The following is a 26,707-nucleotide window of genomic DNA, read 5'->3' on the forward strand; positions in this document are numbered from 1 at the left end:
ATAGTACTTTCTGCTACCTGAAGTAGAGAAGGCAATCATCCTATGGCAAGAGGCAGACAGTATGTGAAATGTGCATGCAACTGTTGTGTGTGTGTGTGTGTGTGTGTGTGTGTGTGTGTGTGTGTGTGTGTGTGTGTGTGTGTGTCTGTCTGTCTGTCTGTCTGTCTGTCTTCTGGTCTTCTCATAAAGCCACCCATGGGTATTTTACCCTGATTACCTTACCAAATCATAATCACCTCTTAAAAGCTCTACTTCTAAACACCATAGTATGATTAAGCTTCCACCCTCTTAATATCTCACAATGGCAATTGAGTTCCAACATAGGAAGCAGTGAAAGATATTCACCCAAACCATATCCAAAAACCACAGTGTGGCAACTTTTTCCCTCCCTTTGAATTTGGCTGGACTCTGGACTTGCTTTGTCCAACAGAATAAGGTAAAACAGACATTGTTTTCTGTTCCAGGCTTAGGTTTTAAAACCCATTTCTATGTTTTCCTCCTCCTTCTCCTTTTCTCCCCCCTCTTCCTTCCCTTCCCCCTTCATTTTTCCCTCCTTCACTTTCTTCTTTCCTGAATCCTGAAGTCTTATGCTTTGCTAGGCAAGAGTTTTACAAATGAACCACTCTGCTGGCCTTTTGTATTTGTTCTTTCTTTGAGATAGGGTTTTATTTTATGGAAAACTTTTGCCTGGGCTAGCCTTGAACCATGATCTCCCTTTCTCTACTCCCCATGTAGTTAGGATTTCAGGATTAAGGTACCGTACTATAGATTTTTTGTTCATTTGTTTTCTGTTAAGTGCTTTTTAGTTTAGCTTTGTATACCGAAGGATATGCAAAGCAATTATAGTTCAAAAACCATTACTCAGTGCTTTAGGTACACGAAATATAAACAAAGAACTCATGTTTAGAAATCTGTCACAACATTTAAAAGGATTTTATTTAAGAAATAACTAAATTATAAAATTTCTACCAGGAGGATGGGCATATTTGATAGTTAGACACAGACCTAAGTCTTCTTTCCAAAGAATTCTGTTGAGATTTCTGAAAACAATGGTTTACAATTATGAAAGCTTTCCACTAGGTAGACTTTGTGTAAGTCTTTTACATAAATCACCTCATGTAATTCTCTTAAAAATAAAAGAAAAAAAACAAATGGAGTATGGAAGACTGGCAAATTGATCATCAAATTTGTTTTCCTTTTCTCCTGGGCAGTTAAGCTGCCTTTCTCAGTCAGATGTGGTCATAAGACTGGTATAGCCAATAGAATGTGGGGGAAATAAAGCAAGCATCTTCTAGGTATGGTCTTCTAGTCTGTCTCCCTTTCTCTACTTGCTGGCTGATAAAAGAGAAGAATGGAAGGCAGAGCTACAAGATGCAGAAGATGCTGCCTTAAAGAATACTTACACTCACCTTATGTGAACACTGATTGTATCTATGGTGAAGTAATATAGATGCTCACAGTTATCTAGTTAATAAAAAGTAGTAGATTCAATCCAAGTGATTTGTCCTTAAAAGTGCTACTATGGGCCGGGCACTGGTAGCTCACACCTGTAATCCTAGCTACTCAGGAGGCTGAGATTTGAGGATCAAGATTCAAAGCCAGCCCAGGCACAAAAGAACCTGAGGCTTTTATCTCCAATTAATCTCTAGAAAACAGGAAGTGGGGCTTGGCCCAAGGGTAGGGCAGTGGCCTTTGGCTGAAGAGCTCAGGGACAGAAACCAGGATGAGTTCTAGCCCCAAGACCCACACAAAAACAAAAAAAGAAAAGAAAAGAGCTACTATGTTCTGTTCAATTTTAATATGTTCATTTTTATTGTATAGCATAAACGGGATCACACAGAAGTGATTTCCTATTGTTTGAGGTGGTGGGCACACTAGGCTGCCAGGTTGAGAATAGACAGAAGACACTTCCTCAGACTTGAAATTTTTCTCAAAGTTGACATTTTCTTGAAATTTGAAATTTTTCTCAATGAAGAAATTTTCCTCAGACATTTAATTGTGAAAGTTTATATTCAGAGGTTCTCCAGTAACTATATAATATTCAACAACTTCCAAAATGCCCCAAATTCCAACATTTGAAGACAACAACATTTGATGGGACACCTATAATCCTAGCTACACAGGAGGCTGTGGTTATAAGACAGCCCAGTCAGAAAAATTCCTGAGACTCGATTTCTAACTACCAAAAATATCCAGAAGTAGAGGTGTAGCTCAAGTGGTGAGCAGACAAAAGAATGAAAGCTCAAGGACAGTGCCTAGGCTCTGAGTTCAATACCAAGGACCATCCCCCAAAACAAAACACTACCACCACGACCAAAAAACTTCAAACATTTATGACTACTCTCCATTTCTGCAGGTAAGGAACTGATCAGGTCGGCTAATCAGGCTGTCTGGAATGCAGGGTTTCTCATGAGGCTACACTCAAAATGATGACAGGTTTGAATAGCTAGGAAGCTAGACTGACTATTGGCAGGAAGCCTCAATTCCCTTCCTCAGCTTACTTGACTGCCCTCACGACATGAGTAAACCAACCCCTAGAGTAGTAAGCAGGTTCAGAAACCACACCAATGATGCAAAGCCTTTCATGCCTAGTCTTAAAAGTCACACATCATTACTATTGTCATTTCTTACTGACCGCACAGGCCAGTAAGGAGCGCATGTAAAGGAGTAAATATGAGAATACAGGACTTACTGCAGTCATTTTCAAGGTTGGCATATTCATTCAATAACTGAATCCTGAAGACCTACCTAGGAACACACACAAAACACAAAAGTCCTGGACTTTGTGATACATACGTGCTAGCCACATGCTAACAATAAGTGAACTCTACAGGGTGGTAGAAAATGCTAAATGCCAAGGAAAGAGAAAAGCAGGGGAAAAGGGATGCTGAGGTGGGGACTGCATATCAGTTTCACCAGAAATCTATTTGGGTAACAAATTGTTGAAAAACAGTGAGGCAACATGCCCATGTGGTTTTACTTATGGAGGAAGAGTGTTCCAGGTGGTGATGGGAACAGCAACTGCAAAGGTCTAAGGGTAGAAGTGTGTGCTTATTGTGTCCAAAAGCAGATTGTTTAGGTGGCTATAGGAGATTCATAATGAGATCAACTTAATACTGGTGACCCATAGAGAGTTCATTAGTATTAGTTTGTAAAATCTAGAGGCTCTTGTAAGGACTGACCTTCATATAACAGAAATGGAAGCCATAAAACAGTTCTTAGCTGTAGATAACTGATAGGACCTAGATTAAAGTCAAAAGTCTCTAGCTGGGGGGAGGGCCAAGGGAGAAGAAAAAAAGTCTCTAGCCAGGTGCTGGTGGCTTATCCTGTAATCCTACTAACTCAGGAGGCTGAGATATGAGGATCACAGTTCAAAGCCAAACTGGCCATGAAACTCAGAACTCAGAGAGACTCTTATCTCCAATGCACTACAAGAAAACTGGAAGTGGCACTGTGGCTCAAGTGATAGATCGCAAGCTAGCCTTGAACTGAAGAGCTCAGGGACAGCAACCAGGCCAAGAGTTCAAGCCACATGACTGACTAAATAAAAAGTCTTTCCAGTGATTGATAAAAGAATAGATAGGACCAGGAAGCATCAGGAAAGCATAATAGAAGCCTCTGGTAAAAATTCAGACAAAAGATGACAGTGACTTTCACTAGTAAGATTCTAGATTTATTTTGCATTAGCAAATTCACCATTCTAGGCAAAACACTTATTTCAGAAGAGAAGCATTTAAAAGATCCCAGAGTTGTGGGCTAAGTGGCAACCTTGGGGATCCTGTATAAGTTCCAAGAAGCTTCATAGGGATTCACTACTAGGAGCAATGAGAAAGTACAGATCAGTGGAAATTTGTGGCCCTTATTCTCAGTTTCATAAAGGCAGCTATCTATAACATGCTTTATTCTATTTGGCGAGGAAGGCTTCCCTAATATAAACAGAAACCTCAATGTCTTAATGCCCTAAAGCAATGATGAAATAAATATACATAGACATACAGATACAAACATTCACACACACATTATGAAAAAACACACCACTTTCAAAATCTACAGACATGCTATACAAAAATACTACTAACACAAATGATAAAAAGTTCAATATTCATAACACTCTGTCTAAGCTTCTAAGATAATCAAGTAAAAATATGGGCTCTAACAATGTGATTTGTGCTGGATAAAATAGCAACATACACAAAGTGTTCAACACAGTGTTTTGCACAGAATAAGTGTTCAACAAGTGCAGCCTCCTCCTCTGCTTATACCATACTAGTCCAACATCCATACGTCTACTGTTAGCTTCCTTGGAACCCTCGGATTTATCATCACTATATTTAGCAAGTTGGGCATCTTCATAGGGAAAGGACCATTAACAGTGCAAAGCTGAGTCACCTATGAAGGAATATTCTAATTATATATTACCTTTTCGTGGTTCTCTATGAGGATCTCAATGACAATGTTCTGAAATTTGATATCCATGATGGCTGCCACTGTTTCTTCTTGAGGCCGAAGCAGAGTGGGTCCAAACACTACACCAAGGTTTGCCACAGTCATCAAATTCTGCTTGTGATTGTTAGCAACACTGGGAAAGAAGGAGGAAAACAGGCACAAATGAGAGAAATAGTGTGTGTAGAGGTGGACAGCTGACCTCCCTGAACCCACTTTTCCATCTCCCTATCTGTACACTTTGTAGCTGTCAAGAATTCAGCCCAACCTCAGAGGCTATGAATTTAAAGAGAGAATTTTCTATTTGTATATCCATCTACCAAAGTTCTCAAGTCTTCATTAAGCATCCAGGCTATTTTTCTATATCAGGATGATATTCCCTATGAGTTCTAGCCTGAAACAAGTATCTAATCAACCAACCAATCAACCAACATCAAAGCAACCACTGCCAAAATATGAACACTTTTACATTTGAACCCATCTGCAAGCCCAAGTACCTGCTAATCCTTCATAGTTACACCTTCTTGGCTACTGCTTAAACCACTGAATCATTAATATTTTCTCTAGAACAAATATTTAAAAAAACTCTTGATGCCTTTAATACAGTTACAAAAGAGGCTTTTTTTTTTAACATGGGCAGATCCTAGTATTTGAAACTACGTGAGGCAATTCAGCACTTTAGACTCAAGTATTAAAGTCTCATCCAATTAAATATGTGGCTTCCATTAAGTGCAACATGGAGAATGAACAGAAATAAAAACACACTACTGCATATCCAGGTACATGGCCATGCACATATTGTGATATACAGGGTCAGCAGCTGGGCCACAGTCACTTGTTAGTGACATATTCATGTTTTTGGATAAGCAATTATTCAAAACATTTGTTTGAACTCCATGCCCAAGTCTGTATGATTTCAACATACAAGTCACTTGTTTGCTGGCCCTATGTAAACACACACACATACACACACGCACACTAAGTGATCTTAGCAACAAATAAATTAAAAGTTCATGCCCTCAGTGTCCTTAGGAAAATATCAGGAGCTTCCCTAAACACCTGCTAAAAGAAGGAAGCTACTCCTTACTAAGTAGAACCTAGAGAGAAACTGAACAGACATGGGCAGTTAGCACAGACCTGTTTCCCCAGCATTTAGTCCTATTTATAGTATTTTTTTCACACAATTCTATCAATGCTTGCACTATTTCTCTTGTGTAGTTCTATTATGTAGGAGGGAAAGAGATTATTCTACCTTAAGAGCCAATTTTTAAACTGAGCCTTCATTGAAACACTACATCAACCAATTTTATCACCATATGTGCACTTTTCTACAATTTTTTGAGGCAAAGAGCTTAACTTTTTCCTATTAAAGGTGGAGGATGTGGATAGGGCTATGGGTTTTTAATTATGGTATAGTTCAGTGAGGGGGGAATTTTGTTTCTGACTGTTAAATACCTGTAGCAGAGATATGTTTTAGCCCATTTCTGCATTACAAAGGGATATTTTACGAGCATTTTCTTAGTTCCACATGAAACTCATGATTTTACTTTGATATTTCCAGTCTACCCCAATCACTTCAAGCTCCAAGTCTGAAAGAGTTAAAACAGCTGGTCTGATAGCTTAACCCAACAAGGAGAGACTTGGGGGTCTAGAATTACAAACAGCATGCAGGCATATTTACAAGCTGTGCTACCTCATGGCTTCCCACAGAAGCTCCTGTGTACTGGAGGGAATTCTCTGTCCTTATACTTCAACCTCCGAAATGGCTTACCCTTCTTTTCACAGATGCCCCTGGTAACTTCATAAGCTAAACACTTAACAATCTATACATATTTGTGTATTTTCAAACTGTAGGCCTATATAAAAATATATAGCTTAGAAGATGATTCTTTTCTCCCACTATGTTTTCCTACTACTAATAACTTGGATCCTTGACTTTATCAAGTCTTCATTCAGCTTTAACCCACCCATCACAATCACAATCTGCAACACAGCTCTGCCAATCACAACTCTATTGAAAAATATACTCACATCTTTATTATAGGGGTTTCTGCTATTTAACTGTTCTGATAATGTAATTCCCATCCCCCCCACTGTGCATCCCCCCCTCTCTTTTGCCAGTCCTGGCTTTGAACTCAGGGCCTGAGTACTGTCCTTGAGCTTTCTCAAGGCTAAAGCTTTACTACTCGAGCCACAGCACCACTTCCGGCTTTTTCTATGGATGTGGTTCATGTAGGCAAACACTCTACCATTAGGCCAAACTTCCGGCCCTCTTTTTTTCTCTTTAAAGTGTTGCCATAGCACATGATAGATAAGTGTTCTACTGAACTACACTCAAAATTAGATCTCTCAGAAACAGCACACTTTCCCCAAGTCATCTTACAATTTTCCTCTGCCACTTTTCAAATCTGGATCATGGAAAAAGTAAGCTGGCATACTAAACATCAAGCTTTTGTTTCCTACTTTGAAAAAAAAAAAAGGAGGCAGGGGGAAGTCAAGGTGAATGACACACCACCATGATGGCATGATATAAAGATTAAATGTGATCACACAGTGGCTATACAATGCTGAGAAGTATTTATGATTCCTCTTAGTGCTTTCCCAACTCTGTGTCTTTGTGTGTGCATGTCATTCTTCTATCTAGAACATTCTTATTCTTCTTTCTCTGCTTGGCAAACTTTTGGCAAGGCTCAGCTCAAATTACCCCACTTTCTGCTTCCTTTCTGGTCATCTCCCAGTCCTCTATCCCTGTCACTGGCAGACCAGTCAGCCTGCACCTAGATTTATTACATGCTGATGATATATTTCTACCAAACCTGAGGACAGGGCTTGTGGAATTTAGCTTAATAGTGCTCCTTCTGAGCATGGTGTTTGAGGCAGGTGAAGCACAGTGAATGTTCACTGCAGGTTTAGAGGATAAGACCTTCTTGGTAAACATAAAACTAGTGTTGGCCCATTTACTACATTTAAAGAAAGAAACCCTGAAATGAGTATCAGTGGATGTGGGGGAATACATCTGAATGATCTTAAACTCCCTTTTCAAAATCTCAAGCTGTGTTCTGCCTCTTAGATTTAATTAATGAGCGATAATTACTCTGATTTGCAGGCCCCAACGCCGAAAGGCATTTGGAAAAAAGCACAGTAATTCTGGATCAGCAAGTCTGAATATAAATAGACTTGAGACTATCCAGCAGAATTCATTTCCCTTTTAATGATCCATTTTATTTGGGAACTTACAAAACACATTGATCAAAGCCTTCGGAAACTTTTTGGGGAAAGCCTGTACCTTTTCATTGCTAACTACCATTATCTTTTGGCACATTGAAGTAATCAATTATTCTTTCACTTATTACCGCTCATAACTTGGTACAGCTATGTTCATTACTCTAGAATGAATTATTAATGACTTGAGATCTCTATGTATCCCAGAGAGAAAGGCCTAGACCTCAGTTTCTGCTGGCACCAGCCATGCATTTTAGCTTGATAGATTTACAGATGTGTGGGAAGCAGACTGGCAGAGCCCTGGGAAGCTGGTACCGCAGAGGCCATGAAACTCATTCATTAGTGTGGTCCATAAAACACAGATTGCCTGCTTTCTGTTCTGGTAATTGAGCTGCCTGAGCTCTTCCTCATATCGTTCATGTGCATGTCGAGTCTTGATTTAAAATCCACGCATACATATATCTTGTGCATTGCACACTATACTGAAAGAGTCTGACATATGCTTATAGATCCCTGTGTCCAGATGGGCCATTATGTTCGGGTGACATCTGTGTACACTGCCAAGACAGAACCAGTACCACAGGCTTGCTTTTCAGGTTGCAGATAAACAGTTCCACATGTGATTTTTCACTTGTGGGAGACCTAGTACCTTTTATCATCATTGGAGTTTGCTGTTTACTAAGAAGCAGTACATCTCCCACAGGGCATGCCTTTGTACAATTTAGAGAAATTGCATCCCATATTTCCATGCAGGTCCCTCGTGAATTACAATTAATGAGGAAAGAACATGTACTAATGAAAACAGACTTTGGAGGGGGACTTCTTGATAGTTTTATTTTCAGAGAAAATGACTGGACAATCTACATTGGTCTGACACCCTCTGAGAGGAAGGAGGAGGGAAAAAATGCTTCTAGATGAGCATAGTGATGGTGTAGGGAGGGAGGAGGGAACTTAGGAGGGAGTAGACAATAGCCAACCCTTTGAGAGCCTATAGAGAAAGACCCTCATGCTGTCATAGAAACTACATCTGTTTTCCTTGAGTTGAAATGAGAGCTTATGCACTAAGGAGTTTTCTATAACCACGCTAAGCCTGAAGGACTCCAATATACATACCTGCCTACTAATGGGTTTACAAACTGATTTTATCTTGAACTCTGGTGTGCTAGGTTCCCTAATGTAGTTAACAGGTTAGCTCTGTCTGCATAGACTGAGTGTACCATTACTTCTCTACCATTTGTTTGCTTCAGCTTCCAATGTCAATGATAATGATAACTTAAATTTCCAAGTGTATCAGACATTACAAAAAGCTTATTTTGACCTCTATTAGTAACCCCAGACAGAAGTTCTCAAACTTTCTGATAGTGATTCAAAATATGACATGCATCTTCCCATATGATATTTCATTAGAATATTCTTCCAGATGGACATGTATAAAGAGATAGGCAGAAATAAACACATACATGATATATCAGAAACAAAATTTTCAGTAATAGTAAGTAGAATTTATTCTGATATCTTCTATTCTTTTTCCAGTCCTGGGCTTGAGCTCAGTGCCAGAGCATTGTCCTTGGACCTTCTCAAGGCTAGAGCTCTACCACTTGAGCCTCAGCACCATTTCCAGCTTTTTTTCTATGTATATGGTACCAAAGAATCGAAACCAGGTCTTTGCGCATGCTAGGCAAGCACTCTACCAACTAGGCCAAACTCCCTGCCCCTGATATTTTCTGCTAAATTGTCTTCATAAACTCCACTGTTATGTCATGAAAAACATTGCTGTGGAGGTATAGCAGGAAATATGAGTATGGAAGAATGGAAAGTAAAGCAAACGCAAGGCAGTGACAAAATGGCTGAGTTGGATGGAGAACACCAGCTGGCATGCCATGTGGCCCTCTGAACTTAGTTCCTTATATTTATGATGGAAACAATAATATCTACCTTATAATACTGAAAGCTGATACAGCAGGATTATATAAGTAAAGCTCCATGCATGAAATAATGGCTTCATAAGTGACAGCTACTATTGTCATGGTAACAAGGCAGAGGTAATGTAGAAAATGCCAGTTTAAAGTCATGCCAATAGCTGGTGGCTTCATCTGGCAGCATGTCTGTGAACCTCATATGGTTGCTTCTACCTGGGGGCAACAAGCCCCACCTGCCCTACTTCTATTTTAAAGATTTCTGTCATCCTACTGTACTTGTCTTCTTTGCGCTCCTTTTTTTTTTATAGCAAAGTTTAAAGCACGATATGCTCATTTTCTATTACTCCCGTATGGAGGACCTTTATGAAGTCAGAACAAAGCCATCAAAATCACTCTGCTTCCTCATACCAACAACCACATGGCCTGGCCTGGCCTCAAACTAACTGAGGCCCATCACCCTGTGAAGGCTTGCTCTGGTACCACCCAGCCCATTGGTAGCCATATTAAACTGCCTCCTCTAACAGATCTGTTTTAGTTGACCCAATGGAACATTTCCTCACTGTACTGCCCCCATCTCCCAAGAGCTGTAGGACTAGAAGGTATAACCTGACAGGCCTCCTCTTCCTCCTCCTCCTCCTCTTCCATTTCAGGAGCAAGCCCTAGGTTAAGAATTCTGGGTCAGTGAGTGGACACCGAAGTACACTAAATATCACCTTTATTTCCATGCTTTCCCAGGGAAATTCTAAGGCTGAGGCCCAGAAGGAGTTACCAGAAATGAAGGCTAACACTATATGATTTTTGTGGTTGGTTGGTTCTGTTTTGTTTTTCAGTTAACCAGCTAAGTTTGAGTTTCCAGGCTTGTCAATTTCCTTTTATTGCTTCCAAATTCATCCTTAGTACATAATGGGGAACGTGCAGGGGGTAGGGGAATCCTGAGTATTTTTGCAGTGTGTTGCCTGGATACCATCTGGCTTGTTGTGGCTGGACAAGTCTGGAGGATACTGAAGAGCCTCTGCTGAGAGAACTCATCAGGGCCATAAATATAATTTTTCTGATCCTATCCAATGGCTGGCACCAGAAAGAGAGAACAAAATAGCTTGTTCTGTGGGCATGGGGGTCATACTCATCATTTGGCATCTTCCTGGAAATGATTATCTGGTGAACAGCCAGACTCTTAACTTTAAATGACTGAGTGCTCATGAAGAATACTTTTATATTGCACACCATTTCAGACAGGTTCTATAGCTACTATTTTATATCAAAACACTGGGAAGTTAAATAACTTGCCTTAGGTTATACAGCTAGTGAAGGGGAAACAAAGTCAGCAGAACCAGTCCTATTAACTGTGTCTCTAAGTCTTCTTAAACTTTGGCTCTCAGATGCTCATACACAACTAAACGTATGTTCAGCCAACACTGAGAGAGGTACTCTTTTTCCGTAGGAAACATCATTAAAGGTACAGAGAAGCCACATGCTTAAGATGTGGCAGGAAGAAAATACAGGGGAAAAGGATGCTTCCTCATTTATCACTCAGATTACTAAACTGGAATGGAAGGGAGGAAAAGAGTAAGAGGAGGGGCACAATAAAACATATCTTCATGCCTGGCAAAATGATAAACTACCCCTCAAGTAACAATTATAGCTGGCTGACACAGAAAGCTACTTCATAATAATGAAAGAATAAATGCTATTAGATTGAAAGAGAATAAATTAAAAGGAAAAAAATGGTTTCTATAACCCCAGATACAATGATGGCTGTACATATAACTTTCCAAGCTGTACTGCTTTTATCTAAAGATGACAAGGCTCTGTAAGGAGCTAGCAATTTGGTTTCTGCTACATTCTGGAAGGGTATAAATGACTGCTGAGTTGGTACATGTGGCAAAGAACTACTTATGCCAACTTTAACACATGTTACAGAGGTCTAGTTGGTTCTTGGTCCTTAGAGGAAAAGAAAAAGAATATGTGATGCAGAAAAGACACAGACCGGGTCTCTCTGTGTGTACATATGCAGTCTAAGCAAGAGTGTGGTAAAGTCTAAATGTGTAGCCAGTTCTATTTCCACTCTGCTTGTCTCAAATGCAGCTCCACTCTCAATTCTGAATAATTCGATGGTTTCTTAAATTTCAAGCTTGGCACCACACTAGGGTAGGCCCTCAGATATTGAACATAGAACTGCCATGTCATATATGACCAAACCATTCCAGTTTTGGGTATTTACCTCATAGAATTAAAAGCAGAGTCTCAGAAATAGGGGTTTACATACGTATTTTCATGTCAGTTTTTCTCACAAGAGCTGTAACACAGAAGCAACCCAAATGTCTATGGGGGGATGAATGAATGGTTAAGCAAAATATGGTCTCTACTTTGCAATGGAAGGACATTCTGACACATGGAAGAACCCAAGGGTATTACATCTCATACAACAAGCCAGTCAAAGAAAGACAAATATTGTCTGACTTCACTTAAAAAAATACTTAAAAGTCAGATTTATAGAGACAGAATGTAGAATGGTGGTTGCCATGGAATTAGGGAAAAAAAGATGGAATTAAAAGAGTTTCAATATGGATATAGTGTTTCATACCTGTAATCTTAGCTACTTGTGGTGAGGCTGGGGGAGGGGCACATATCCAGAGGTAATGGTTCCACACCAGCCTGGGTAAGAGAACCCACCTTATCTAATAAAAAGTTCAACCAAGAAAAGCACACATTATCTCAGCTATATGGGAAGCATAAATAGGAGGATCATGATCCAGACCAGCACATACAAAAAAGCAGGACCTCCATTCAAAACACAACAAAAGAAACATGTTTGGAGGTAAGGCAAGGCTCAAGTAGTGGAGTGTCTACCCAGTAAATATAAAGCCCTCTATTCAAATCATACGGTTGCCTACCCCAACCCTGCCCCCCAAAATCTTTCCGTTTTGTAAGACAGAAAGTACTGGAGAAGGCTAATGGTGACAGTTGCCCAAACACACTATTGAACTATTGAACTGGACTCTTAAAAATGGCTAAGATAGTAATTTTTATGTTATGTATATTTTATAAAAATAAATTTTAGAAGAATATTGTAGAAAACTTTTGGCAGGTCCCACCAATATACCTAGCCTCTCAAGACCCTTTTCAACCACACTTCTCTTAACTCTTTGAAGGCCTCCTGCCTTCTTCCTAAGCAGATTCTTGCTTTCTGGGAACCCTTATCAGGGTATTTTTAAACTGGCTCTCACCCTAATACCACTCATATCCTCGGAGGGTCTTTCTGGCTTTCTTACCTCAGGTTGGTTAGATCTGAGAGTAAGCTCCTAATTCCTTGATTTTTTTGGTGATACTTACTGAATTATAAATATGTCATCATTCACTGAAATTTCATGTTTATTAAGAGCTCCAAGGACAGGGATGGTATGAGCATCTTTAGTGCCACACAGCAAGTCCATTGCAGTTTGCCATTATCATGGGTTGGGGAAAACACACACACACACACACACACACACACACACACACACACACACACACACACACACACGCACACAGGTGGTTTAGAGGCTACATTCTTGTCCCTGCTGCATTAAATGCAAGGTTCAAATGTCCTTTTTAATCTACTGCTGTTGCAGTCTTTGCTAAGCCAGGGGCAGTGGAAGGCATACAGAGTGGCTTATTCTTTTTATATATATATATTTTTATTGTAATTAATAAAAGGGTTACATGATATTTGCCAGATAGAAGGTGCATTAATTCACATACATTGATACCCTTTCACATGTCTTGGTACCCATTACCCTCCCCCCACCCACCACCCACTCCCCGTATTGGTTTTCCCCCCTTCCCTATCAAGTTTCAGATAACCAAATACAGAGTGGCTTATTCTTACAACAATGGCACAAAACAAATTAAGTCTCTCTCCTTGGCCATACTAGTCTGGAAGGTATGAAGGCCATACAATGTCAAAAGGGATTAAAAATCATTATTATGTGTATTACCTAATATGCATTATATAATATAGCCTAATGCTCACATTATTATGCTGGTCTCCTTCATTACATTGACTAAGCCTGCTAGGGTACAGACTCCTGTGTCTTTTTCTTTCATGTTTCTGAAATCCCTTTACTTTCTGCCTGCCTTTGATTATTACTATGATTGTCATCAAGAATAACAGCAACTAGTATTAACTGAGTATTTACCATGGGACAGGCATAAGCACTCCATCAATTATCTCATTTGATCTTTAAAATTACCCCATGAGGCAAGTTTCATTATTCTCTCACATGAAAAGGCTGAGAGCTCTACAAATTCAGAAATTCGTCCTGGGTCATATAACCAAATAAGTCATAGACTTAGAATTCAAATCCAAACAGTCTGTAAAGTGATTTCAGAGCTGTTGCTCAATAATTTGGATACAATGTAGTGTGTGATACAAAACAGAATATATATCCTTTTACCTCATTTGCTTCTCTTCTTTTCTATATGACCTTACTTTAAGGAAATCATGGAGCAAGGTGTCACTGGCTGTTACTAGCAATAATTTAAGCTGGTCATTATATTTACTGGAATCCCTGAAGATTTAGGATGGGTTTCACTAACAAAAGAGCTTTATTTTAGTTGTGAGTTGCCTAGTAAATTAGTCACTTGCTTTTGGTGCCTCCAAATAAGCCAGCTTGAATTTTTTTGTTTTTGTCCTATACTGTGTTGGTTCTTAGGTACTTGAATATTCTATATACAAAACAGGCACCTTCCTCAGATATAGGGATTCATTGACTCATTTCACCATTTTGAATCTGAAGGTCTAGCTCTAACCCGTCTAGCCTACAGGCCTGAATGGAGAAGAACAACCTTCACTTAGAAAAAGGCCTGCAGAGAAGCTGACTGAGGCAGCTGTTCTTCCTGGAAAATTACTTAACTATTTCAAATTGCATAACAATCAATTCTAGGACCCAATGTAATTAGCATTTGCAAAGCACTTTATAGTTTATAAAATGCTTTCACATTCATTATCACGATTTTCTTGATTAGTTCTCAAATCTAGAGAGAGACCAGAAGGCAAACAGAGAAAATACACGAAGTGTGGATGTGCACACCAAATTGATGTCACCATTTGTGGCACTGGGCATCAGTTCCTGCAGGCTTCTCCCCCATAACTCAACCTTTAAGGTACCCCTAGCCAAACAACCGGCTACGGAGGCAGTGGGAGGCACTGCTTTAGGGCTTTCTACCCAAAGAAAGGTACAAGGACATGCAAGCTGACCAGCACAGAGGTCACAATATAGCCCCTATTCTTCAGTTATATAATATTTGAGTGCTGATTATGTAGGTGATTGCTCAATGAACAAAACAGACACTCCCATCCACCCTCCCCCTCGCTCTCTGCCCCCTTCACACTGTTCCTTGCCTTAGAGAAATTGTAGCATTTGGGGGATAGGACAGTTAATAAGCAATTAAAATATAGAGTGCTATGGGGGAAACAGCAGGGGAAGGGGACAGTGAGCATTGGGACATATATATATCACTAAAAGGTGCTCAAGGAAATCTCACTAGAAGGAGATATGGGATAATAACCCCAATGAAGTTACAAAGCTCTTAGCATTTATAAGCAGCAGCCACAAGCTCTCAAGATGGGAATAATGTACATGACATGCTAGCCACAAAAAGTGAGAATCCCTGTACCTGGAACAGAGCAAGCTAAGGGGATGGTATTAGAAAAAGTCAGAGAGGTAATGAAGGCAGCAAATCCTAGAGGGCTTTGCAGGCCACTGTAAGGGCTTTGTTCTTCACTAAGTGAGATGAAAAGCAATTAGAAAATTCTCATCAGAGGGGTAATCTAATATTAGCCATCCCTGTCTGTAGACTTGGAAGTCTCAACTGCTAAGACATAAATGCTCAAAGTCTGCGGGTCATTTATCTTTCAAAGAGAGGAACGACTTCACAAATGACTATAATGTTAGTGAGAGAATTCGAGATATGTACAAAGCAGAATTTATTGTACTCAAGTGACCATGTATGTTGAGTTCTATGCCTTTTGCTCATGACTGCATTAATCTAGCAGGTCTCTGCATCTGCTCCATTTTTTCCCTGCTACTTATGGTGAGAAGACTCCACTAGAAAGCCCAGATAAAGAAGAGAAGTCTTGTTCAGCCACTCTTGGCCTAGAATCTAATGTGACAACAGCCTCTATGTGCTGCTTATCTGATATCCAGCTAATAGGTACCAATGAGCAAACATAGCACTAAAGACCTCAGTGAAACACACAGTACATTGACCTTAACTACAAAACTTCTTTTAATTAGTTAAAAGAAATATAAATCTTCTGAAGCTGTATTCATATTGTGAGCCCCATGTTACAGATAAAAGAACAGGGACAAAAGAAGCTAACCCAAAGACTAAAGGATTAGCCCAGCCATCTGGTTTAGCTCCAACAAGAGAAGGAGCTCTGAGGCCGAGCACTAGTAAATTCTCATTTCTCACAAGATGCAAGGCTCTTTTCTGCTTTATGGAAATGACCATAATCCCTCTTGGACAGAAGACCAAGATTCCATATCCACAGAAGGGATTATGAGAACTATTACTGAGAAAGAATGACAGATTGATAGGGAGAAAGCAAAGCACACACCCAAGCAGACACCCACCCTTGCTAATCTAGCTCCTTTCATGGAGATCTTTCAAATGAAGGAAGTCAACCAGCTGACTGGCATATTTTTTAAAAAGAGTGTGCTTTCACCCCAAAAAGGAAACAGAAAGTTGCATTCCTTGCCCTGAGTACACAACCAATAGAGAAGCTAAGGTTGAAAAAGCAGGATTTCAATAACCAATTGACCCAAACTACTAGAATTTACTGTCATTCACGTATGTACATATTGAATTTATAGAGGAAAAATTGATATTTATGATCTAAAAATGTTCATGGCTCTTCATGAACAAGAGCTGGAGGTCTGATGTTTCAATAAGAAAGAAAGAAAAATGAAGAATATCTCAAATCTCTAATATCCAGGAAGAATTATTTTAATTGTGTATCAACGTTTTGTATTTTCATATATCTAAGAATAAATAATAGAATTCATTTAAAAAGACAATTCTCTTCATAGTCTACAGATGTTAGAAAGAATTCTGAGTGGATTACACCTTATACTTTCCTTCAGTGATAAAGCTCTGGGTCAGTATATCCTAGTTCCTCATTGATTATTATTATCTTCCAAAATTTCAATTTATTTCAAGCCTAAGGAAACAAAAGCTCCCGTTATTTATTTATACATATAAATAATTATGTTTATAGTGATGCATGTTAGAATTAGAGGGAACACACAACCTTTCTGTTGCAATCACTGCCTTAATCACAACAGAATTGTCAGAGAATGATGCAACAGTTTTTACTTCAACACATGCATAAATGAGTTTAATTTATTCTCCTCATAGGCAGCACATAACTGGAAAGTTATAGAATTCTATTTTCTTGAAAATAAATCTCAAACTACAGTACAGTGTCAACTAACAGGAACTAGAGATTGAAAGTGAGAAAACCAATCTATCATTAGGCAGGGAACAGCAGGTAGTGTCTGAGAGCTGAGACATGAGGGAAGCTGTGATCTAGGTCCTCAATCCATCAGGCTTTTACTAATTTTCAAATGGGAGGCAATAGTGTTTAATGACACAAAAATGTTTCAAACTGTACATACATGAAAGCCTGACACTCATTGTTGTAAGCTTGTGGTGCCAGTTCCACAAGAAATGTGGGAGAAGACTATACCAATGGTAATGGGGACAGGGAGACAAGGCAACTTAGGTTATAGCAGTACTTCAAGAACACTGCAATTCACAGGTTCCAGGAGCAAGGTTTTCAATTGCCCACATGATCAGGCCAGCCTGATAATGTATAAATCCACAGAGATAAACAACATAAAGAACATCAGTTCCTCCGGCAAACCCAACTTTTTACCATGGCTTCAACATCTGACCTCCACCTACCATTTCAACTGTATGTTATCCCATTTGGCCTTTCCTCACAGCGCTCTGAGTACTCTGGCCTTCTGTGTGCTCCCAAATACACCAAACAAGTAAGTCATTCTCAAGGCTGACTAAACACCCATGATATGCCACTTACCCTTGTGTTTCTGGGATTTGGCAATGAACTACAGACAAGATTCCCTACTTTTATTCTAATGGACAAGGTGGATACTGTAGTAAGAAAGTTAGACTGTAAAAGTGTCACTGAGTACACAAACGGGAGTGTGTGCCAAAAAAGTCCCTAAACCAAAAACATCAACTTAGGTAAGTCAAGAAGGCCTATGTAATGAAGCCAGTGAGCTGAGCCCATGAATTCAAGAGTATATAGTATAGAAGTCCACACCTATAAGAATAAGTTGTACCTTCAACCACAACATCAGTGACCCAAACCCAAAAAAGAGTTCTTTAAAGTGAACCCCAATAAATTATATTCCAGAGGTGTTCCATTATTTTTTCATTAGAATCCTGTAGTCTGGGTCGATAGCTGTTGCATACAGTTGGAAGCTTGGGGATCCAGACTCCCCCTGTGGTTTCCCACACAACGGTGAGAACACCCTGTAGCTTCTGGCTGCTTCCTCTGCCCATCTCTGTGAACTGAAACCATTTAGGAAATGGCTCTCCTGAAAACACACCAGTGACGGATCCCACTGCTTGGGCTTACACATAGAAGAGCCCTTGTGGACATTTACCTGCCAGGATATAACCACGCTACAATGCTAGTGATGAGTAAGTAATTACTGAGCAAGAATAGGGTGGGAAACCAAACCAAAGGAAAAAACAGAAATAACAAACCCCTAAAAAGATTCCTCATGTTTGGGAAAATTGAGGGAAAAAAGCAACAAGCTTCTAAGAATCAGGACTTAAAAGTATCTGACAAAACAGTGGATAGAAATGTCTTACTATTAAGTATTCAAGTTATTTCCACACTTTATTTCTACTAACCCTGCAGTAAGCTCTTATCTAATAAATTTCCCAATAGAACAAATGTACAGAAATGGAATTTCTGAATCAAAGGGTATTAATATTATTAATACATGATGCCAAACCATCACCTGGGACAACAGCATAAATTTATATTACTGCCTACAATGCTTTAGTGTATATATTTCTCTAGGGTCTTAATTTTTCCTTGCACCAAAACAAGGCATTATTCTTTTTTTCATATATTTTTTATTGTAATTAATAGAAGGGTTACATTATATTTGCCAGATAGAAGGTGCATTACTTCACAACGATTGATACCCTTTCTCATGTCTTGGTCCCCATTTCCCTTCCCCACCCCTGCCTCTCATCTTGTTTCCCCCCTTCCCTATCCTATTTCAAATAACCAAATAAGCATATATACAATATATCAGATAACAAGGTAAAATACTGTAACCATATGAAATAATCAAGGGACAGCAAAAGAGATGAGAGATATCATAGTACATTAAGGACAACAATCACTCATTATATGGCTTTTGTTTCTATATGTTGGAGGTCCTTTCATTTAACGTTATACTATATGGCCTTATGTATCTAGGTTTTGCTCTACTGTAAATCTCTGCAAGGAGAGCCCAAGGTTTCTACTGATTATGATAAATGAGGGAAACCATTGAAGAGCATTATTCTTTTCAAAGTTTTTACACGTAATAAGCAATAGTGCATTTATCTCATTTTTTTTCATATATTTTTATTGTAATTAATAGAAGGGTTACATGATATTTTCAGATAGGAGGTACATTAATTCACATACATTGATACCCTTTCATATATCTTGATCCCCATTTCCCTCCCCCCCATCCCCACCCCTTATCTTGTTTTCCCCCCTTCCCTATCCAATTTCAAATAACTAAATACAAATATATCCGATATATCAGGTAACAAAGTGGGATACTGTAACAATATGAGATAACCAAGGGACAGCAAAAGAGATGAGAGATAACATAGTACATTAAGGACAACAATCATTCATTATAAGGGCTATCTACAAATTCAACGCAATACCCATCAATATCCCAATGTCATTCTTTAAAGAAATAGAAGAGGCAATCCAAAATTTCATATGGAATAATAAAAGACCCCATATAGCAAAAACACTTCTTAGCAGAAAGAACAGCACAGGAGGAATTTCAATACCAAAATTTAGACTCTATTACAGAGCTATAATTATCCAAAACAGCTTGGTACTGGCACAAGAACAGGCCTGAAGATCAATGGAATAGAACTGGGGACCCAGATATTAAACCACAGACCTATGGCCACCTAATCTTTGACAAGGGAGCCAAAAAAATAGAATGGAAGAAAGATAGCCTCTTCAACAAGTGGTGTTGGCAGAACTGGTTAAGCACCTGCAGAAAACTAAAATTGGGCCCTTCTTTGTCACCCTGCACTAAAATTAACTCGAAATGGATCAAAGACCTTGAGGTAAAAGCCAACACACTGAACACTTTACAAGAAGGAATAGGAGATACACTAGGCCTCCTTGGCACATGTCGAAACTTTCTTAATAAGGACCAAGAATCACCACAAATCAGAGAAAGGCTGGATAAGTGGGACTGCATTAAACTGCAGAGCTTTTGTATGGCAAAGGACATTGCTAGTAAATTAACTAGGAAGCCTACAGAGTGGGAGAAGATCTTCACAACCATACAACAGACAAAGGCCTCATATATAAAATATATCAACAGCTCAAAAAACTGAATCACTCCAAAACTAATCTCCAAAGTAACAACCATTCCATTAAAAGATGGGCCAAAGACTTAAAGAGAGTCTTCTCTGAAGAAGAAACAAAAATGGCCTATAGACACATGAAGAAATGCTCAACATCTCTGGTCATAAAAGAAATGCAAATCAAAACAACTCTTAAGATTCCACCTCACTCCAGTTAGAATGGCCAGGATCAAGAAAACTAATAACAACAGATGCTGGAGGGGATGTGGCCAGGAGGGATCACTACTACACTGTTGGTGGGAGTGCAAACTCATTCAACCACTATGGAAAGCAGTATGGCAGTTCCTCAAAAGACTAAACATAGAGCTCCCCTATAACCCAGCAATTCCACTACTAGGCATTTACCCAATCATCCAGAAACAAGGACATACTAAATCCACTAGCACAACAATGTTCATTGCAGCACTATTCACCATAGCAAAGATATGGAACCAACCTAGATGTCCCTCAGTTGATGAGTGGATCAACAAGATGTGATATTTGTACACAATGGAATTCTATGCTGCTGTCAGAAAGAATGACATCACCCCATTCATTAGGAAATGGAAAGACTTAGCAAAAAATAATATTAAGTGAAGTAAGCCAGACTCAAAGGAAGTTAGGCTCAATGGTTTCCCTCATTTGTCATAATCAGTAGAAACCTTGGGCTCTCCTAGCAGAGATTTGCAATTTATCCCATTTTAAGTCAAATTTTAAGTGATATTAAACTTTTCCCAAATGTTTACTGATATCAAGCTGTTTTCAAAAGTTCAATGGCTTTTTAAAGGGACCAGATGTAATTATTATCCTCTAGCAAAACCAACCAAAAAGTAATAAATGTTAAATTATTAGACTTACAAGGCAAGAATCCACGTTATTTCTATATTAAAAAAAACAAAACAAAACATGAGAAGGGGTAGCAATGATTGTTAAAAAGTGTATCTTCTATCTGGTGAATATAATATAACCCTTCTATTAATTACAATAAAAATTAAAAAAACAGAATTCTACAACTCATCACATATTGTTATGTTTATAATCTAAATATATTTAATGAAATTAAATAGGGAGAAAACATGACTGATATTTCAGATCTCTATCCACGAAATTGGGCCAGTGTGAATTTCTCTGCTGCTGTAGCTGGCGAAGTAGTCTGCTGAGACCCACTGAAGACCAGGGATACAGGGGGCTAGGAGAGAAGCAAAGATGATTTCTCTGTCAACTACTAAGCTCCATGATACTAAGGAGTATGTCTGTCTTGTTTGTCAGTGTATGTCCAATAGCTGGTACATCTGGGGCTTGATAAATATCTGTAGGTATACATCCGAGTTGATGTTCAAGGGGGTTGAAAAGACATGAGCTAGGGAATTTCAATGCTATTAATTTTTACATATCCCATCGGGCTCCTACCAGTCCCAAGGCATTTGGGATCCTAACAATTTTCCTTGGTCTACTTCTCAGGGAAGTAGGATGCTGTAAGAACAAGGCAAACAAGGGAGATCAGAGTCCTGAATATAAACTATTGCAATACAAGATGGGATGATAATTAGGAAGAAATCCATTCAAATAAATATTCAGGAAGGAATCTGATGCCCATGTGCTATGCAGTGAGAATCTTTGTCTCCCTAGAGCTTGGATGGACAATGTAACAGGCTCAGAGGAATAATGGAGCCACCTTTTTTGGGTGTGTGCCAGTCCTGAGCCTTGAACTCAGGGCCTAAGCACTGTCCTTGGGCTTTCTCAAGGCTAGAGTTCCACCACTTGAGCCACAGTACCACTTCTGGCTTTTTTCTATGTATGTGGTACCAAGGATTCGAACCTAGGTCTTGGGTCTTAGTGCATGCTAGGCAAGCACTCCACCACTAGGCCAGACTCCAGGTCCCACGGAACTATTGTGTGTCTTGCCTGGGTCCAGAAAGAAGCCAGTGCTTAGCTGAAGAAAGCTTTGCCACTGATGCTTTCTATAGCTCAGCACTCTGAGCTGCAGGAGTAAGAAATCCTTGTGGTTAGTTTGTTCTAGAGAAGCATCAGAAATAGTCACCACTTTCTGCATGCTTGGCAGCCAATACTGACATCTCATGTGAAGATAAACCACTAAAAGCAAGTGAGGTGACATATCTAGGAAGGCCTGCCAAGAGCGAATCATGCTCCCATAATTCCTGGTGGAGGAAAGCACAGTATTAGGACCAACCCCAAGCAAAGGGACAAGCAGTGAAGAGGAGATGGAAAAGCAGGCCCATCCAAGGGTTGGAGCAGAACAATCTCTCGGAACATGTTCTCTACTAAGGTCAGAGTAGGCTTGAAGGTTCACCTGTGCCCCTTACTCACGGTTTTGCTGCTTTACAACTCTGTGCCACTCAGAAACAAAGCCATGAGCAGCACTCTGCTATAAATAACATCTGGTCACAATCAGGACAATGACAGTGATCATTATGAGACATACTGGAGAATACAGACGCTCCTGGTTACTGTTCTTTCTGGACTTGAGCACTCAGTGCCACCACAGAGCTCCCTACCCAACTAGAGCCCTGTTGTCCTAGAAGCTGTTCCCCCAATAATCCCTCCTCACCCCTCTTAGGAAGGAAATACTCTAAGCCATTAGGAAAATAAAAGCTTTTATGTTGTGTGGTCAGCTTCCCTCCAGCTTTTTTCTCCATCTCATCCAGTTAAATCTGGGTAAGATAACACAGCAGAAATTGAAAGATGGGCATTGCCACTAAGCTAGAACAACAATAACAAAAAATAATCTAGTTTCCAGATGGTAAGTGGGAAAGTAAGAAGAGATGAGTAGGAAATACATGTTCAAAACAACAATGATGAGTGTGTTTGGGAAATGAAAAGAAGTAATTAGTGAAACACATTATTTGAAGAATTTTCACTCTGATATACTACAGAGCACCATGTGGTTAGCTGCTAAGTAAGAAGAAAAGCAGTAATAGTGATGGCTGATGACAAATCCTCACAAGGGCTCAGAAATAATTTCCTTTTACTAATGAAAAATAGGGATGGAAGTCTGAAGACCTAGAAAGGGAGAAAGAGAAGGAGAGATGGAGACAGACAGACCATACCCAAGAGACCCATTTAGGTCTGAGGCACATCCCCAGAGGCCCAGTACCTCTCACTAGGTTCTACTTCTTGAAAGTTCCAGAGCATTCTCTGATAAGGAACATAGGCAAATGACAACATAATATTTGAAGAGAGTCCTTCTTCAAGGAGAGAAAGGTAGCACATAAGTCACAAAGCTTTATCGAGGCATTTTTTGGGGTGTGTGGCTCAAGTGATAGAACATTTGCTTACCAAATCTTAGAATTTATGTTCCTACTAAGTCTCACTAACATTGTTTAGTCTGATTATTGTTTCATTAATTGAGTTTTTCATTCCAATGACTCATTTTTTTATTTCCATTTGCACCAGGTCTTTTTTACAGTTTGAATCAGTGCTTAGATTTGAACTAGGAACTCATATTTGCTTGACTAGAGCTCTACTGCTTGAGAGCACATCCCCAGCCATGGTTTTTGCTTGTTATTTTGGAGATAGAATTTCACAAACTTTTCTGCCTTGGTTGTCCTTGAACCAGAAGCCTCCACATCTCAGCCTCTTGACTATCTGGGATTGTAGGCATGAGCTGTCATGCTTGGCTTCTGTATTTATATCAAATCTGCCTAATCTTTGTGTTTTAATCTCTTATTCAGATTTTAATCATTTTAAACCTAATTATTTTGTGGTCTATGTGAAATTTCTCTATGATTGTTTTATTAATTGAAGTTTTTGGGCCTCGATATTCTTCTACATTATGTCCACTGACTCTAGTTGATGGTGGATTACTTCTTCATTATTTTTAATCTATCTTGGAGCATGGGTTATGAAAATCTGAGGTAACATAAATTATGTACTCCTGGGCTAGCATTCAAGGGGTATCACTGAATGATATCTTAAAATTTTTAAAGTGATTATCAATTTATTTAGAGATGCTAGCCTGGCACAGAAAAATTCTCTACTGCATCCATCTATTTTACCTAGTCAATCCCTTCAGTGGTGGTGAGGCTGTGTTACTTAATAGGTTGAGGTCTCAGTTCTAACTCCAAGTACACCTAGGTCACTCCTTTTCTATTCCCAGAGGGTTCTGGAGACCAAGTTAATAAACACTAGTAACTACTTTCTCTACCCATGCCTCCATCTGTCAGCTCAGCAGCTAACTTTCTAGATACATGATTTTATAGGGATGTGCCTGATTTACATTATTTACTACTGATACAGTCTCAAACTCTCTAATGACAAACTTAAATGAGTTTAATTTGGTAACTTTGTAAACAGTTTTTGTCCAGTTGAAATGTAAATAGTTTCTGTTTAGCAAAAAGGAAAACATTTAAAACCCAAGATTTTATTGCTTTGTACATCATCTATCAGTTTGGGAAGTAACATAAAAGATCATATTTTTACATTCTTTTCTTTTATTGGCTATAGAAGCAAGTCTCTGCTAGCCTCTTTTGAACCAGCCTTCTATAGCTTCTGGTAGCCACATAAGTCTTTGATACTTTCCTTCTCAATACTTTCACAAAGGAACATTTAAAAAATGTTAAGAAAATTAAACTTTAACTCCATTCACTGTACATATATCAAGCTTAAGACAACACAGTAATTTCATTATATATGACTAAAATTCAATCCTTATCTCTTTTTTCTTCAGTTATATAGTTGATTATTATTTTGTTATCATGTCTCACATTGATATGTTAAAATCAAAAAGAATTGTTTCCATTTTCTAGGTAAAACAATCAAACAATCTAGATTTAAATCATACTAACTTTTGAGATTAGACAACTGACAAACACCCTATTGATAATTCTTAGAAGTGGTTTTAATCCAAACTTAGAACTTACTAAGAACAAGTATATTATCTAAAGTAAATATCAAGAAAGACTATATTCTCTGAATTTTAATGTTAAAATTTATAGTTAAATATATGAAGCACATTTCTAAAACAAAGAAAATTAAAAAAGAACAAAAAATGAGAATTATACCTTTTGAATACTTATTATTTAGACAGGCTGACAAATAGAAAAAAAAATCAAGAGCTATTTTCAAGAGTAAAAAATGCATGGAATTCTAAGAATAATCAGAATTTGACCTACAATTTTTCTAAGTGGAAATTCTACAAAACTTAAAATACAAAATATATTCTAATATATTCCAATTATCCTGGAGATATTTTAATCAACTATGAAAGACAAAAATAAGTTAGTTCAAAGGTGACCGTGGGGCAATTTTCAAGTTCTACTGGATGAGTTTATCAAATTCTCAGGTTTGCACACAGCTACTTTTGGAAAATGAGAAAATGTTCCTGTAATATACCCACAGGGAAATATCTTCTAATTGACATTTTGGAGTCAGTTATACTCACTTCTAAGACGTGACTACAATGAACCTATTATGAGGCTTTTTGTGGTTTATTATTTAACTAGAACATCAGTTCTCAGAGTGTTGGTCCATGATTCCTGGGAGGCTCCTTCATCAGAGCTTCCAAACATGGAACCTGAGGCTATGCTCCTGCCTTCACATGAATTGCGGCAATGAGTGGTAAGACATTATGCCAATAGGTGGTGTCACTCACAGGTAATAGGAAGGAATGAAGGAAGGAAGAAAGGAAGGGAGGGAGGGAGGGAAGGCAGGCAGGCTAGCTAGCTTTAAAATTCCCTGGATAAATCAGCAATATTAATAATTTTATTAATTTTGATTTCTTCATGCTACTCAGAATGTCATACTATTGAAAGCTTTTCCATTGTTTAGTTCTGGAACTTTCCATCTACTATTTTCAGACCATGACAGACCAAGGTACCATGGCTAAGAAGATTAGAGGAACTATTATAGACTGACTGGAGAAGAAAATATAACATATCCAGCTATCCTCTGTCAAGTCATATGTTAAAGATAATTGTACAATGCAAAATGTGATATTTAATGAATCGATATATAAATCTTTTTTCAGTTTTACTTTCTAATTCTATAAATATCAATATAATCCACATAAACAAAGGCTGCTGAAGATCTCAGTAAATTTTAGGGTTTAAAAACTTCTTTGGGAGTGATGATAATGTCTTAGAAGTAAAATTTGTCTAACCTTGACAATGTATTAAATGACACTACACTTTATGTTTTACAAAGGTTGGTTCATCTTATATGGATTTTACCTCAATAAGAAAGACTATTAAAAAGGGAGATCATAATGGCTGTGAGTTTGGCCTAGTGATGGAATGCTTGCCTAACATACATGAATACCAGGGTTTGATTCTTCAGTATCACATACACAGAAAAAACTGGAAGTGGTGCTGTGTCTCAAGTGGCAGAACTCTAGCTTTGAGAAAGCCCAAGGACAGTGCTCAAGCCCTGAACTGAAGTCCAAGAACTGGTGCACACGCACACGGGGTGGGGGGGGGAAGAGAGAG

General features: G+C 38.7%; 1 protein-coding gene across 6 annotated transcripts in view; it reads right to left on the reverse strand.

Moving 5' to 3' along the window:
- Arhgap26 (Rho GTPase activating protein 26) overlaps window positions 1-26,707 on the reverse strand; it is a 457,842-nt gene that overhangs the window by 105,962 nt on the left and 325,173 nt on the right. For all 6 annotated transcript variants that reach the window (XM_090331301.1, XM_090331302.1, XM_090331305.1 and 3 more), the window contains exon 18: window positions 4,420-4,579. In XM_090331301.1, coding sequence (XP_090187427.1) covers window positions 4,420-4,579 — 160 coding nt within the window. The remainder of the gene's footprint in view (window positions 1-4,419; window positions 4,580-26,707) is intronic.

Source organism: Megascapheus bottae, chromosome 4 (assembly GCF_031878675.1).
Source record: "Megascapheus bottae isolate mThoBot1 chromosome 4, mThoBot2.hap1, whole genome shotgun sequence".
Lineage (NCBI taxonomy): Eukaryota > Metazoa > Chordata > Mammalia > Rodentia > Geomyidae > Megascapheus > Megascapheus bottae.